This window comes from Cavia porcellus, unplaced genomic scaffold, assembly GCF_034190915.1.
Source record: "Cavia porcellus strain 051 isolate PalLab524CR breed Dunkin Hartley unplaced genomic scaffold, mCavPor4.1 scaffold_8, whole genome shotgun sequence".
Lineage (NCBI taxonomy): Eukaryota > Metazoa > Chordata > Mammalia > Rodentia > Caviidae > Cavia > Cavia porcellus.
In genome coordinates this window covers 12,059,743-12,072,956 of record NW_026947491.1, presented here as the reverse complement: position 1 = coordinate 12,072,956, position 13,214 = coordinate 12,059,743, and the positions used below count along the sequence as shown (strand labels likewise).

At 49.7% G+C, this 13,214-nt stretch overlaps 1 protein-coding gene across 10 annotated transcripts in view; it reads left to right on the top strand.

The window, feature by feature from the left end:
• Window positions 1-13,214, top strand: part of Asap2 (ArfGAP with SH3 domain, ankyrin repeat and PH domain 2) — a 133,965-nt gene that overhangs the window by 44,232 nt on the left and 76,519 nt on the right. For 9 of the 10 annotated variants that reach the window (XR_010049131.1, XR_010049133.1, XR_010049132.1 and 6 more), the window contains one exon: window positions 9,748-9,820. Coding sequence is in view for 7 of the 10 variants with exons in the window: in XM_063254361.1 (XP_063110431.1) it covers window positions 9,748-9,820 (73 nt within the window). In the remaining 3 variants the exon portion in view is untranslated. Of the gene's footprint in view, window positions 1-2,622; window positions 2,707-9,747; window positions 9,821-13,214 lie in introns of those variants that run through there. The other variant, XM_063254362.1, reaches the window with a different exon arrangement.

Sequence of the window (13,214 nt, the reverse complement as noted above, 5' to 3'; positions counted from 1 at the left end):
TGGACAGCAAATCCCAGTCTGACCCCAGCTCCTGCCCAGTGGTTGGTTACTCAGTGGGCTGGAGGTGCATTGGGCTGCTTGCAAGGTACAGAGGCTAGTGAGCGAGGGGCCATCTGTGTGCAGTGTGGTGGTAGAAGCTGGGTGGCCACAGGGCTCGGGGCTGTCCAGGGAGTGGAGAGGACGGTATGCTTTTCTCTGCGTGGAAGTAGCAGCTCTACTCAGTTTTGGCTCAGTTTTGGCGCTGGTGGGGTGGGGCAAAGTTTAAGGAAGTGGGAGGAAGGTGGGGACTGAAGATTCCCCAGAGCACTGGGAATGCAGATGTCAGAGGGTTCCGCCTACAGCTCCCTACAGCTCCTGGCTCTGGAACCAAAGTTGAGGAAAAGAGGGTGTGGGGGCACTTCTGGAAGGTGTGCTCTGCGAGCCCTCCATCTGCGGAGCTGTCCTAGCTTTTGATTAGCTCAGAGCCAAATGGATATCCTGGGGAAGGCCCTTCAAGTCTTTGAGCCAATTACTTCTATTTTAAATTGGGGTAGTGGTGGTGATTTCGCAAGCTGTGCTAAGCATTGCTTAAAATGCAGGGTGGAGTTGAAGTGCTCTCAGCGTATCCCTCTGGACCTTGAGCTATCTTTTTAGGCCTCATGCCTGCTGCCACTATGGTAACTTCAGGTGGTTTCTCTCAGGTGTTGACAGTGCACCTGATGGTATCCTGGGAGCACTTGGAGAATCATGACTGGTGCCCATGACTTTAACACTGTGGCTGTTTATGGGGGGACATTGGACAGAGCTTGAATCTGGGTGGACCCCAGCTGCAGAGCAGCCACCCCTAAGGCATGAGGGAGCACCTTTGGCTGGTGCCTTGTTGCTAATTCCCTGCGAAGGAGTCTCTGAGGTAGCGGGGAAGGGATGAGAGACTGGACATGCCTGCAGATATCTATGCCCTGTCACCTTGTACTAGAGAGCAGGTCCTGCACCTTGAACTACAGTGTTAAAGCTGAGAGGACATGGGACTCTGCCCCTGCAGGCTGGCCCTAATGTCCTGAACTGTGCCCTGTTACCCTGTGAGCAGTGAGAGAGAACCATCAGGAAATGCTTGAAAAATGTGGATGGAAAACGCTTACTAGTGGAAATGAAAGGCTGGCATGAGCTGCAAAAGTATTTTGTTCTTGGAGAGCTTTTCTCATCGCCACAGCTATTGTCAGTCCTGAAAAGCGTTGATCTCGAGACAGGCACAGACAGGGGTTGGGAGAATGCGTTTGTGAGCAGACACTTTCCTTGGCATAGTTTATACCCTGCCCTTAATCCTCACTGTCAGCCACTGAGTGCCACCTGTGTGCCGGACATCGTGTATGCATTTGATGATTTTAGCCAGTGAGGCAGGCATCATTATTCCCAACTGATGATGCAGAAATCCAGGTCAGTGAAGGAAAGGCACCTGCCGAGGTCATGAGCTAGTGATCAGAACACATCCATCTAGTCCTAAAACTAGTGGCCAAAAAGTGACTCCTACTCTCTTCTCTGAAGACATTCAGTACTGACCGCCTCCCACCTCTTCCCACTCCTACCCTTTTTTTGAGACAAAATCTCACTGGTTCAGGTTGCCCTTGAACCCACTATATAGCCCAAGCTGACCTTGATCTCCTGGAGATCCTTTCTGTCTCAACCTCCTCAGTGCTGGGATCGCAGGCATGCGCCACCAGATCCATGCATATGTTGCTAAAAGTCTGTGTCATAGTTACAAGATGTACTTTCTGGAAGAACATATAAAACATCAGTATGGCAGCCCAAGTACAGTAGGAAGGCATGTGTGGAGGATGGGCCTGGTGGGAATGGCAAGCCTGGCATGCTGGATGGAGTGAGAGGCAGGGACAGAAGCCACAGGGTGTAATGGATGTGACAGTGTTCCCTGTCCCTGGTGGACGCCCATGGCTTCAGGAAGCCAGGTCCTCCTCTGCTCTTTCATCTCCGTCTGGGGCTCAGAAGGAACACCCACGGTCTTACTTCTTCTCGACCTTCTTTATGTTACAAAAGTGAAGTCCATGTGGGTTGAGCCTTGTTTCCTGGGGAAATCAGCCCGGCCTAGGATTCCATTGTCTTATCGGTACCAGGGATCGAACTCACGACCACACACTTGCAAGGCAGGCGCTTATGCCGCTGAGCTAAATCCCCAGCCCCAATTCCATTGTCTTCTGGTACTGGGAAGATGGGCAGGCTGACCTTGTCCCAGCTAAAGGTCGACTTCCCAGCCTCTGGGCTCTGTCCACTGCTTCAGTAGGGCCCAGGGCCTGGGTCAGGGCAGTGGCCACACAGGTCCAGCTGCCTGGACTGTCTGTCCACCGGCTTTGTTCCACCACCAGGCCGGAGCTGTCTCACCACACATCCTCCCGTTCCCCACGGTTTGGGCCCTCGGTGCTCTTCCTCCACCTGATACAGATCAGGCTGTGAAGGGTTAGCAGAGCCGGAGCCCACAATCATCTTCCATTTCTCTGAATGGCAAAGCCTGAGTTAGCAGCTGGGTGGTAGGTCCCGCCTACAGCGCAGGGCTTGGGGAGTGCCTGTGAGTGTTGGGTCCTTCAGACTGGGCGCAGAGGCACAGGCAGTGCATTGCAGGAGCTGCATGAGTTCTCGAGTCCCGTGTGCATGCCTGGGGCACTGTCCCCTTCAGTCACAACCAAGTCACGGCTGCCCGGCTGCGCACTCTGTGTGGAGGTGCGTAGCCCTAGTGGGGGCATTTGGGGCTTTTTCCTCTTTTATGTCAAAACTATTCTAGGGAACGTCTTTCCTTGCAGGACCAGCCTGTGGGAAAGGCAGGGGGTGTTTTGGCACCTGGAATCAGAGAACCTGGTAAGATGTTACCTCGCTCACTAGTGTGTCCCCAAGCCCAGAGCTGTACCATGTGCGTGCCTCAGGGTGATGCCACTGCCACCAGGATTACCACCATGGCTTCCTCCATCCTTCTTTGATGGCTGTTTGCTGTCCCTGACACCTCCTGTGGCTTTGTACCTCATGGGCCCTGGTGGCCACTGTGGCCAAATTTGGGGCACTCAGGACCCATGCCCCAGCCTGAAGGTTGGCGCTGTATTTAAATGCACAGTTCATGAGGATTCCCTGGGGTGGACTTTTTGACCAGTGCCTAGCATGGGCCTGTTTTTTTTTTTTTTTTTTTTTTTTTTTGGTACTGGAGATCGAACTCATGATCTAGCACTTGCTAGGCAGGTGCTTATGCTGCTGAGCTAAATCTCCAGCCCTCTTGTCACCATCTTTTTGCCTGTCCACAGGAGCCAGTTTAAAGGCTTTCTGTAATGCTGTCTAGGGGGTTTCCATGCATGTTTTTATGGGTAGAAATGTGAAGCTGTGAGTCTTTCTGTTTTACTACTTAATCTGTTCCTTTGACACTTTTTGATGCTGATGTAAAAAAAAAAAAATCCTCTGCTTGGTAAAAGGATAATAGAAAATGGAAGCATAATGTAGGATATTGAAGTTTTTTTGTTTGTCCTAGCTTTTAAAAATTTCAAGAATAGGGGTGGAGACACAGCTCCATGGCACATCACCTGGTTGGCAAGTGCAAGGTCTTAAGTTCAATTCCCCCGCTTTTTTGGTACTGGGTATGGAGCCCAGGACCTCGTGCTTGCCACCCAGGTGCTGTGCCACGGAGCTGTGTCCCCAGCCCTAGAATAATGTACGTATGCTCGTGATTGTCTAGAAGGAAAAAAAATCAACTTTGAGGAAGCTGTGATTTTCCTTTCTCTTTATCTATCTTTTTGGGACAGGGTCTCACTATGCAGTTCAGGCTGGCCTTCAACTCTTTCTAGCCCAGGCTGACCTCGAACTCACAATGGTCCTCCTGCTTCAGCCTCCCAAATACAGGGATTACAAGCATGTACCAGCATACCACCATGCCTGGAGTGATTGTCTTTCTGTACCCTAACACACACACACACACACACACACACACACACACACAAAGCTTGCATGTACAGTGCACTTGTCTGTCCCTTCTCTGATAACACTTCTTCTTGCTTTCACAAATTGTGTGCAGATTCTTAATTTATGCAGAAGCTTATGTTTTTCTACTTCCTTAAGTGAAAATTTTAAGAAATAGTTGGTTTTTGGGCCTGGGGGTTTGGCTCAGTGGTATAAGCGCCTGCCTGGCATGCACAAGGTCGTGAGTTGGATCCTTGGTACCCCTCTCCAAAAAAAGAAAAGAAATAGTTGCTTTTGTGTCTTGTGCAGACAGCCTTGCTTTCTTGTTGTTGGTGCTATGTGCATGAGGATGGCAGAGAGCTGTGGCTGGGCTGTGGGCAACTGTTTCCAGGCATAGCCTGACTTCCCACCGCCCTGAAGGGCTGCTCGTAGTGCCTCTGCACTGCGTCTGCCAAGTGGAAACAGAATTTAAGAAATGGAAACACACAGGACAAAGGTGATAGATGCGATTCCTGTGCATTTGCCTGTCCTCAGGGTGACCCTTTTGAGCTTAGAGGAGGAACTTGAGCGAGAGCACTCAGAACTCCCAGGTAGGCTGCTGGGAATCCCGCTGGCATTCAGCAGAAAGCCCTGGTGCAGAGTGAGCCAGCCCGGCTGTGCTTCTGCCTGATGGTATAGCAGCTGTGTACTGTGTGTGACCCAAAGCAAGGCTGAGAACAGCCCCAAGAGCTCACTTGCGTTTCAGCAGCACTTTCTGGCTCTTCCTCCAAACGCTAGTGAGTTAATCTTTTTTCCTATTAAGAAATGCTTTAAATTTCTTTTCACTTCGTTTGTGTACTTTATCAGGTAAACATGTGTAATTTGTTTTTTATTTTTTGTGCCAGGGATTGAACCCTCAGCCTCAGTGCACTAAGCTCTGCCATTGAGCTGTGTGCTAAACTCACAGGTCACTTCCACTGGATCTGGTCACAGTCAGCATCCAGGGGTGCAGCGCAACCCCTTGCCCTGTCACAGCTGTCAGAGTTACTGCCGTCCTGCCTGGCCCATCACTCTCTCCTCGCTTTCATGTGTGGTTTTGGCTGCAGTTATCCCCAGATGTCAACACCCCAGTGTAGATGGGCCTGTGTTCTGGACACTTTGCAGTCTAGTATTGCAATACCCTTCTGCTTTTGCCATTTTTGTTGAATTCATTCATGTTCATTCCACAGCTGGGTAACTCTGTAATCTGAGCACACAACAGTTTACCCATTTGACCATTGATGGACGCTTGGGTCTGTCTCATTTCTGGCTGTTTGGAGGAGTGTTGTAAGTGTCCTTGTGCTGAACTTGAGTTTTATTAGGTAAGGACTAAATGTGTCCTTTTGGTTGGTCGTCAGGTGCACACATTCCACCCAGCTGTGCTTAGCTAGAATGTTTATTTGATCTTAATTCCCCGGCGACACCTGCTCCTCTCCTGGCCTTGTGCTTGCCCCAGAAGGAGATGTGTCCATTATTGCTCTGCTGTGCACCAAGCCTGTAGCCACAGTGCTGTCCTGTGCATCCCAGAAGGCTTTGGAAAGTGTTTGACACTTTCATTAATGCTCTGTGCTTTTTGCAAAGTGGAATGTGTGATGAGACACAGCTGCCATCTAAATGTTTGTGCAACTCTTTCTAGTCTGGTAGAGCTGCCCTGGGGGCACAGATCTGGGTGAATGTGCCTTTGTTTCGTCTACTATCTTTCACAATTGCTATTTCCACTCAGGTTGGCCTTTTGTGGATCAGAGGAGATGTGCCTGGGGAGGAGGGTGGAATGCAGGGGCAGCTTTAGGGGTGAGGCTGGGTCTGCAGGCCTCCTCAGGGGAGCATCTTTGGAGTCCAGAGAGGAAGTGGTTCCTGCCCACCTGTGCAAGCTGGTCGTGCTTCCAGCCAGCAGGGAGTAGGGCCAGCTGACACTGTGGAGACATGTTCTGCATGGCTTCTCTGCGCTGAAGCTTTGTGCTTCTAGAATGAAGATACCAGAGAGAAAAGAGCTGGGTGCGGTGATGCACACCTCCAGTCCCAGCATTTAGGAGGCTGAGGCAGGAGGATGGCTGTGCATTCAAAAGCCCCTGGCTGCATAGTGATTGCAAGGCCAGCCTGAACTATACAGTGAAACCCTGGCTCAAAAGAAAAAAGGGAATAAATTTCTTCAGAAGTTTTATTAACGAAATCCAAGCGTAGTAACAGCCATGGAGTGCTGCTATAAGAAGCATGAGATTCTTTTGAGGGATGATGTTTCTCTGCATGGGGTTCCCAGTGGGTCTTTCCCAGATCCCCATTCGACTGGAACCTCTACCTGTACCAACCTTTTATCTGTGACTGCACAGACAGGCTGTGGCCAATTTGTCCTGTGGCCACCTGAGCTCAGCCTCACAAGTGGTGGAGGCTGCCATGCAGTTCAGCCTGCCATTGAGATATGGGTATACCTCGCTGGGTGGGGACACCCATGGGGCTTTGTGAGCCCAGAGGAGGCTGCTGAGCTGCTCTCTCAGAGGAGGCTTGTCACAGGGTGACCTCCATACTACAGGGACACAGGAAGAGAAGCCTGAGCGGTGTCAGTTTCTGGAGCCCTCCTGTGAGGTAGGGGAGCTCCAGAAGTCGAATCTGTGTGCTTCTCGAGGTCTTGATTGCAGCCTCGCTCTCCAGCCTGTGGCTGCTGCATTGGACAGCACAGGTGTGACACTGAGATGGGCAAAGATGCGGCATCTGCCATTGGGGGCGCATCTTGACCTGTGCCATTCAGTCCCTGCATGCTGGCCTGGCACTTACTTATTTTCCTTGGCAATATGTGATTATGGGCACCTTTTGTTTTTATATGTTTTTTGCAACAGGGTCTTGCTATATCATTCAGGTTGGCCTTGAACTCACTATGTAGTACAGGCTGGTCTCAGATTTACAGTGATCCTCCTGCCTCAGCCTCTCAAGTGCTGAGATTACAGGCATGAGTCACCTCGTCAACTTCCTTGGAAATACTTGAAAAATGCTATCGTCTTGTTTATGAAATAAATAACACTTTGTTTTACAAACTAAAAGGTCAGTCTGAGTACTGGCCCTCAGAGTTAATGAGGTTTGGCTGGACTTCAGCTGCCAGGCAAGCTTCACTTAGATGTTTATTGTATCTTACATTTTTGTGTTTGTAGTTTTTATACACAAATTCTGGGGAAAGTTGTAGTGTTTTTCCTTCTTCTGAGTTTGGGTAGATTTGGGGAGGAGTGGTCAGTGCTGAATCAGGCCAAGCTGGTGGACAGCTTTGCTTTCTAGAGACTTACAAGTTTTGTTATTTTTTGTTGCTTTAATATTCCAGGGCTGCTTTTATAAATTACTGGGTATAGGCTTTTCTTCTCCCTCAGGTTTAATCATTCTCAGTGGGCCTGACCTAATTTAATCAAGGTTATTTGTGAATGAGGGCCATAATGAAGAGCATGTTTTTGAGTAGGGAGGCAATTGCTCTTCCTCCCTAGCTTTTAATTAAAATCACCTCTGCTACCCAGCACACCTCACTTCCAGTCCCCCCTTGACAACCGAGGAAAGCAGCCCTGTTTCCCTGCAGCCCACCTTGGGAAACCCTGCTTCCCTTCTGTAACAGGGCAAGAGACCCCTGTGGTGGTGTTTCCCAAAACTTCCTGTGGGGTGTGGTGGGGAGGGCACCTGTCAGAGTGCCTGGCTGCTGTAGACCCTGCCTTGGACAACACCCTGTGTGGTGGAGATCAGGGGCTGGAGGGGAAGGAGACCGATGTTCCAGGCTGATGCTCAGGAGCCTGTGCCTGGCATCAAACCCAGGGGCTTCAGAACTAGGGTTCCAGCCCTTGCTGCCCCTTTGGGGTAGCTTTTCCCTCAGTCCACTTCCTGCCATTCTGAGCACCTCCCAGCACCCCATCTCCTATACCCTCCACCTCTCCTAGTGCTGTCTGGGGACGCCGGGTCCTGCCCTCTGCTGAGCCCTGAGATGTGCCAATGATGAAAGAAGCGTTAGCTCCCTACTGGGCACCCACCTATGATCCCAGCATTCAGGAAGCTGAGGCTGAAGATTGTCGAGAGTTTGGGGCTAAACCAGGCTATTTTTGTTTTTATTTTTAAGCTTTTCTTCTTCTTCTTCTTCTTCTTTTTTTTGAGGCAGGGTCTCACTATGCAGTTCAGGCTGGTCTTGAGCTCACTTTGTAGCTCAGGTTGGTCTCAAACTGCCTTGGGCTCCTGAGTGCTGGGATTACAGGTATGTGCCTCTACACCTGGCTTTTAAACTATCTTGAATCTGTTCCTATCAACCCCTTTCTACAACATGGCAGAAAATAACGCTTTTTTTTTAAACGGATATTTTTAGTTTTGGGATCATAGCAATCTTAAACAAAAAAGCCAGACATGTTTGTAATCCCAGCATTCTGAGAGGCTGAGGTGAGAGGATCACAAATACAAGCCCAGGTTGGGCAGTTTAGCAGGACCTTGTAAAAGGACTGGGGTATAATCCCATTTGAAGGCCCTGGGTTCCCTCTGTAGTACTGAACACACACCCAGGAAGTAGAATCCCCACGTGCCCTACACAGGCAAACCCTCCCTGCTGTCATTGACCCCACAGGGGGACATTTTGTTACCATGGATGAGCCTATAGTCGAAAGTAGGATGGCCCAAGTCACCATTCTTTGGGTGTAGACACAGTACATGGTATAATGAAGACGCCTTTTTGTATTGTAACTACTCTGAAAGGCCCGGTGGTCAGCTTCCTGTTTAAAATAACCAGCACTAATCACATAGTCCAGTAAAACCACCATTGTTACGTTAGAACTGGGCCCGAGGGTGCTGCTGTTGGAAGTGGAGCCCAGAGGTTACCCAGGAAAGCTGGGGGTCCCCGCTCTGCTGTTCTGCTCTGGGTGCTCAGCCACAGGGTGCTTTGTGACAGGGACCTGTCCTCAGCGCTGTTACAGAGCTTCTCAATGCCAGGCACTGGGCTGGGTGCTTCCTTGTCATTCTAGCATGGCCCGCACAGCAGCCCCATGATTGGCAGCTTCTGCTGGTTTATAGATGTTCAGCTCAGGATTAGCACTGTTGACCGCCATGCTCCTCCACATATCGTGCAGGTCCAGCATCGTTTTAGTCTGCGTCCTTTGTGTCATTGAGTCTCTAGGTTTCCAGAGTCCTTGAATAGATATGTTTGAATACTAGCTGTGTGCAGGAGGCTCTGTGAGTGCCTTGTACTGCTCCCGTGTGATAGTTGGTCTGTCAGTCTTCACCAATGCTAAATATTTGTGGGTCTGTTTAATCACTCGGCTTCACAAAGCTAGGTCTCACTGCTGCTAGTTTGTGGATGAGGGAGCTGAGAGATGGGAGGCTTAGGAATGTGCCTCCTACCTCAGCTGACAGGTTCGTGTTTGTGTCTTTCCAGAAATCAGGAGTGGTTTGCCTGCCTCCCCCTAGATGACCTACATCTGTGGTCCTGCAGACTTAGTCCTCCTTCCCCTCTGGGGCATGGGACAGGGACATGGGCAGCCACACACCAGCTGGAGCCTTGCTGCATGCAGGGCACAGAGACATAGTGGAGTGGTATGTCAGGGTCCCTGCACCTCACGGCAGAGAGCTGTGTCCAGCTGATGCTGTGACCGGGGCCACCTGTTTCAGGTGGATAAGCAGAGCTAGTTCTTTTTTAGTCTAATAAAACCACTGCTCTTTGCTATTTGATAGCAGCCCCAGTGGAGGATTTGTGCCCCAGCATAGCCTGGGGCCCGGCACTGCATTGGGGCAGGGCAAGGCTCACAGGTGGCACCCCGAGGCTGTGGTATCCAAGCTCAGACACATTTTAATTGGCATATTCTCTTGTAGGCTTTGGACGTGGACCGGATGGTTCTTTACAAAATGAAGAAATCGGTGAAAGCAATAAACATCTCTGGCCTGGGTGAGTACTATTCCTGCCCTGCAGTTTCTGTTAGTCTTGATGCTAGGACACTGATCACCACCTCCAGAAGTGGGTGGTGTTTGCCTGCTGCCTGAATTTGGCACTGCCTCCATCCCGTCTCCTGTCACACTGGCTGCTGAGGACACCAGACCGGTCCTGCCTCTGCACTTTGGTCTGTGCTGAGAACCACACCAGAGTTCCCTTTCCATTTCTCTCTGCTCTAGTTCTCGCCTTTCCTAGTTTGGGAAGAAAATGAGTAAATATGCAGTCATTACCAACTAGTAAATGTATGTGTAACATTTGTCAGTCTGTACTCCATCTAGACCTAGAAGTGTGCATCAGAAAAACTCATCACAGCTGCTGGCTGAAAGATGACAGGCTACATGGCTGTGGCAAGTCTGCCCTGCACCAATCCTGTGTATGATAGAAACTGTTAAGTTGATTGATGTGTGCTACACATGTGCTATTTAAAAAAAAAAAGATTTAAAAATTTTTAAGAATTATAAAATAATCCAGGTCATCGAAATAATCCAGGTGGGCAAATGATAAGTCTTTTTTTTTTTTTTTTTTTTTTGTCTTTTTTTGTTTTTATCGGTACTGGGGATCGAACTCACGACTGCCTGCTTGCAAGGCAGGCATTTATGCCGCTGAGCTAAATCCCCAGCCCCTTCAAATGATAAATCTTGATTCCAATCTGGAAGAAAAAAAAGAAAGTCAAGTACTCTATAGATTCACTGGGAAGCAAGATGACGGTGGCCCCGGGACACTGGTTGGGTTAGCAGCCTGCTCACAGGGCCAAGGGTGGCCCATGGTGTCCTCTGTACACCTTGGGGTCTCCCTGTATCCAGGGAGACTGGAGTAGGATGTCAAGGTGCATCTTGGTCGTGTTGAGGTCAGTGGGACCCAGACCCCACTCACAGTCATGAGGGCACAGAGTCAAGGCTCCTGGGCACCCTCCAGGTGGCCATTCTGAGGTTCCACGTGTCTAGCGCACTGCCTATCCACCTGACCACGGGAGTTTTCTGTTTTTGTGGTACTCATCTCTCATGACATGCCACATCTGAGTTATTACAGGGCCATGAGTCTGACTTTTTAAAAAAGCCAGATTCTTAGTCCTGAACTCTTTATTCCAAAATAAGCATCATCCTCCTCCAGTCACCTGAGGAAACTCGATACTTTTCCCGTGACGGTGCTGACACCGTTTGCACCATTTTGGGAGGTCTTTTTCTAGAACTGCTTTTCGGAGCACATTCTTTTGAATGTATTTAGTAGGAGAGTCTCGGGACAGATCCAATTGTCAGAAATAAGTCAGGCACATTCAGGAAGGGAGAAGGTGCTGGCTACCAGAGCTGGCTGGGTACATTGTTTGTTACTGCTGTGTGGACCTCCGTTTTACAGGGGGTCCCTGTTCTGATCAGAGCATTAAGATTGTTTGATGATCTGAGGCAGTGCTAGTCTGGGGAGAAGATTTTACATAGGATTCAAAAAAAAAGTGAGGCTGGTTTAGCATCTACTTCTTATCCTACCCCCTGTTTTTTCAAATCTCTCTGGCCTTGTTTTCTTTCAGCCTGGGGCTGCCCTGGCTTGTCATGGGATGGCCCCACCTGACCTGTGTCTGCTCCTGCCTGGCTGCCACCTCTTTGATAAACTCATGCTGACTGACGTCTCTGTCCTTGCACAGCCCCATCCTGGGCTCTAAATGCTGTCCGCTGCCCCAGTCACCTAGGTGGGACCTGCCTGTTCTTCTTCAACCTTCTTCTCCATGGGCTCACGCATGGTCCAGGGTCAGCCTTCCTGTCTCTCACCTGGGTTCCTTTCCTGTTGCTTCCATAATGGGTTCTCACACAGTGAGTGGTTTCAAGTGACAAATGTACCTTTCAGTTCTGCAGATGAGAATTGAGCTGTGGGTCTTGCAGGGCTAGATCAAGGCCTTGTCAGAGACCTTCCTACCAACTCTCTGGGAGAACCCATTTCTTTCCCTTCCCAGTTCAGGGCCTCCTGTGTCCTTGCGTCCCAGCCCCTTCCATCTCCAAGGCAGCGGCTGGTCAGTTTCTTTCTTGATTCCATCAGTGTGACTGCCTTCAGCTCGGGTCGCTGGGACAGAATAACAGACCTGGGGCTCAGACAACAGGAAGTTCCTTTATCACAGGTCTGGAGGGTAGGAAGGTCCACCTGGCTTGAACGAAGCTGCTTCCCTGCTGTGTTGAAGTTGGCTTACTGGGGTCTCTCCACGAGAGGACACCTGCCCTGTCACCAAGGTCCCATCTTGGACCTCATCTCAAGTGGCTCCTTCTCCAAATGACACCACACTGGGGTTGCACACTGCCGTGTGCGAATTCTCTGGGGTAATCTCCCCAGCAAGGGTTCACCTAAGTCCCTTTGCTGAAGAGCCATAGTCACAGTTTCCAGGGATTGGGACAGAAAGACCCGTGCGATGAAAACTTTTCTACCTATGGCACCTCCCTTGTGCACACTTGGAGTTTTCAGTGAATCACTTGACTTGTAGGATCCCGTAATAAAGGGACCCTAGAATATAGGCACCGTGCTAACACTTTCCATACTGCTTCCTGTGGTTCTCCTGGAGTTTTATATGTGTTGATCTTTGTTCCTCAGTGCATTCTAAGGCCTTGAGATTAAGGACCATTTTTCTAGGACACAGAATTGTAGGATGTAGTGACTTTTGTCATACAGAGCTCACAGAATCCAAGAAACCTGGAGTAAGAGCTAGTGGGCGTGACTCAGAAAGTCTGTGACATTAGGAAAATAATCTTTCTGAGCTTCGATTTCCTCATATGTGAAATGCGGTTATTAACACTAGTTCCTAGGATTGTTAGTAAGGATTGCCTGAGAAGAGGTGAACAAGTGGCGGGCGTGCATGTGATAGTGCTTGGGATTCTGTGTGTCTGTGGCAGCGCTGGTACTGAGCAGGCAGATGGCCTTAGGTACCCAGGAAATTCTCTGTCTTCCATTGTCATGTTTCTGCTGCAGGCTCCTGGGATACGAAAGGTAAGCCTGGGATATGACAGATTTAGAAATAAGCCATGCGTATTCAGTAAGACCCTGTATTCTCTGGGTGAGGACTTGTGTGGATTTCTGAAGGAAGGAGATTTGGGGTACCTTAGCACAGAGGTCAGCACCTGGCGAGCTACCTGTGATCTGAGAATGGTTTTTAGCATCTCACCTTGCACTTACACAGTGGCCTCAATGTTGCTTCTTATCTTGCAAAACCTTATTATTTACTGTCTGGGTTTTTAGGAAAGAGCTTGCCAATCCCTGGCATACAGCAGTGGTTCTGAAGCTTCAGGGTGTACCCAGTCCATTGGTGGCTCTTATGAAAACACAGTGACTGGACCACTCCCTCAAGGTCTGTGGTTCTGCAGGTCTGGGACAGCCT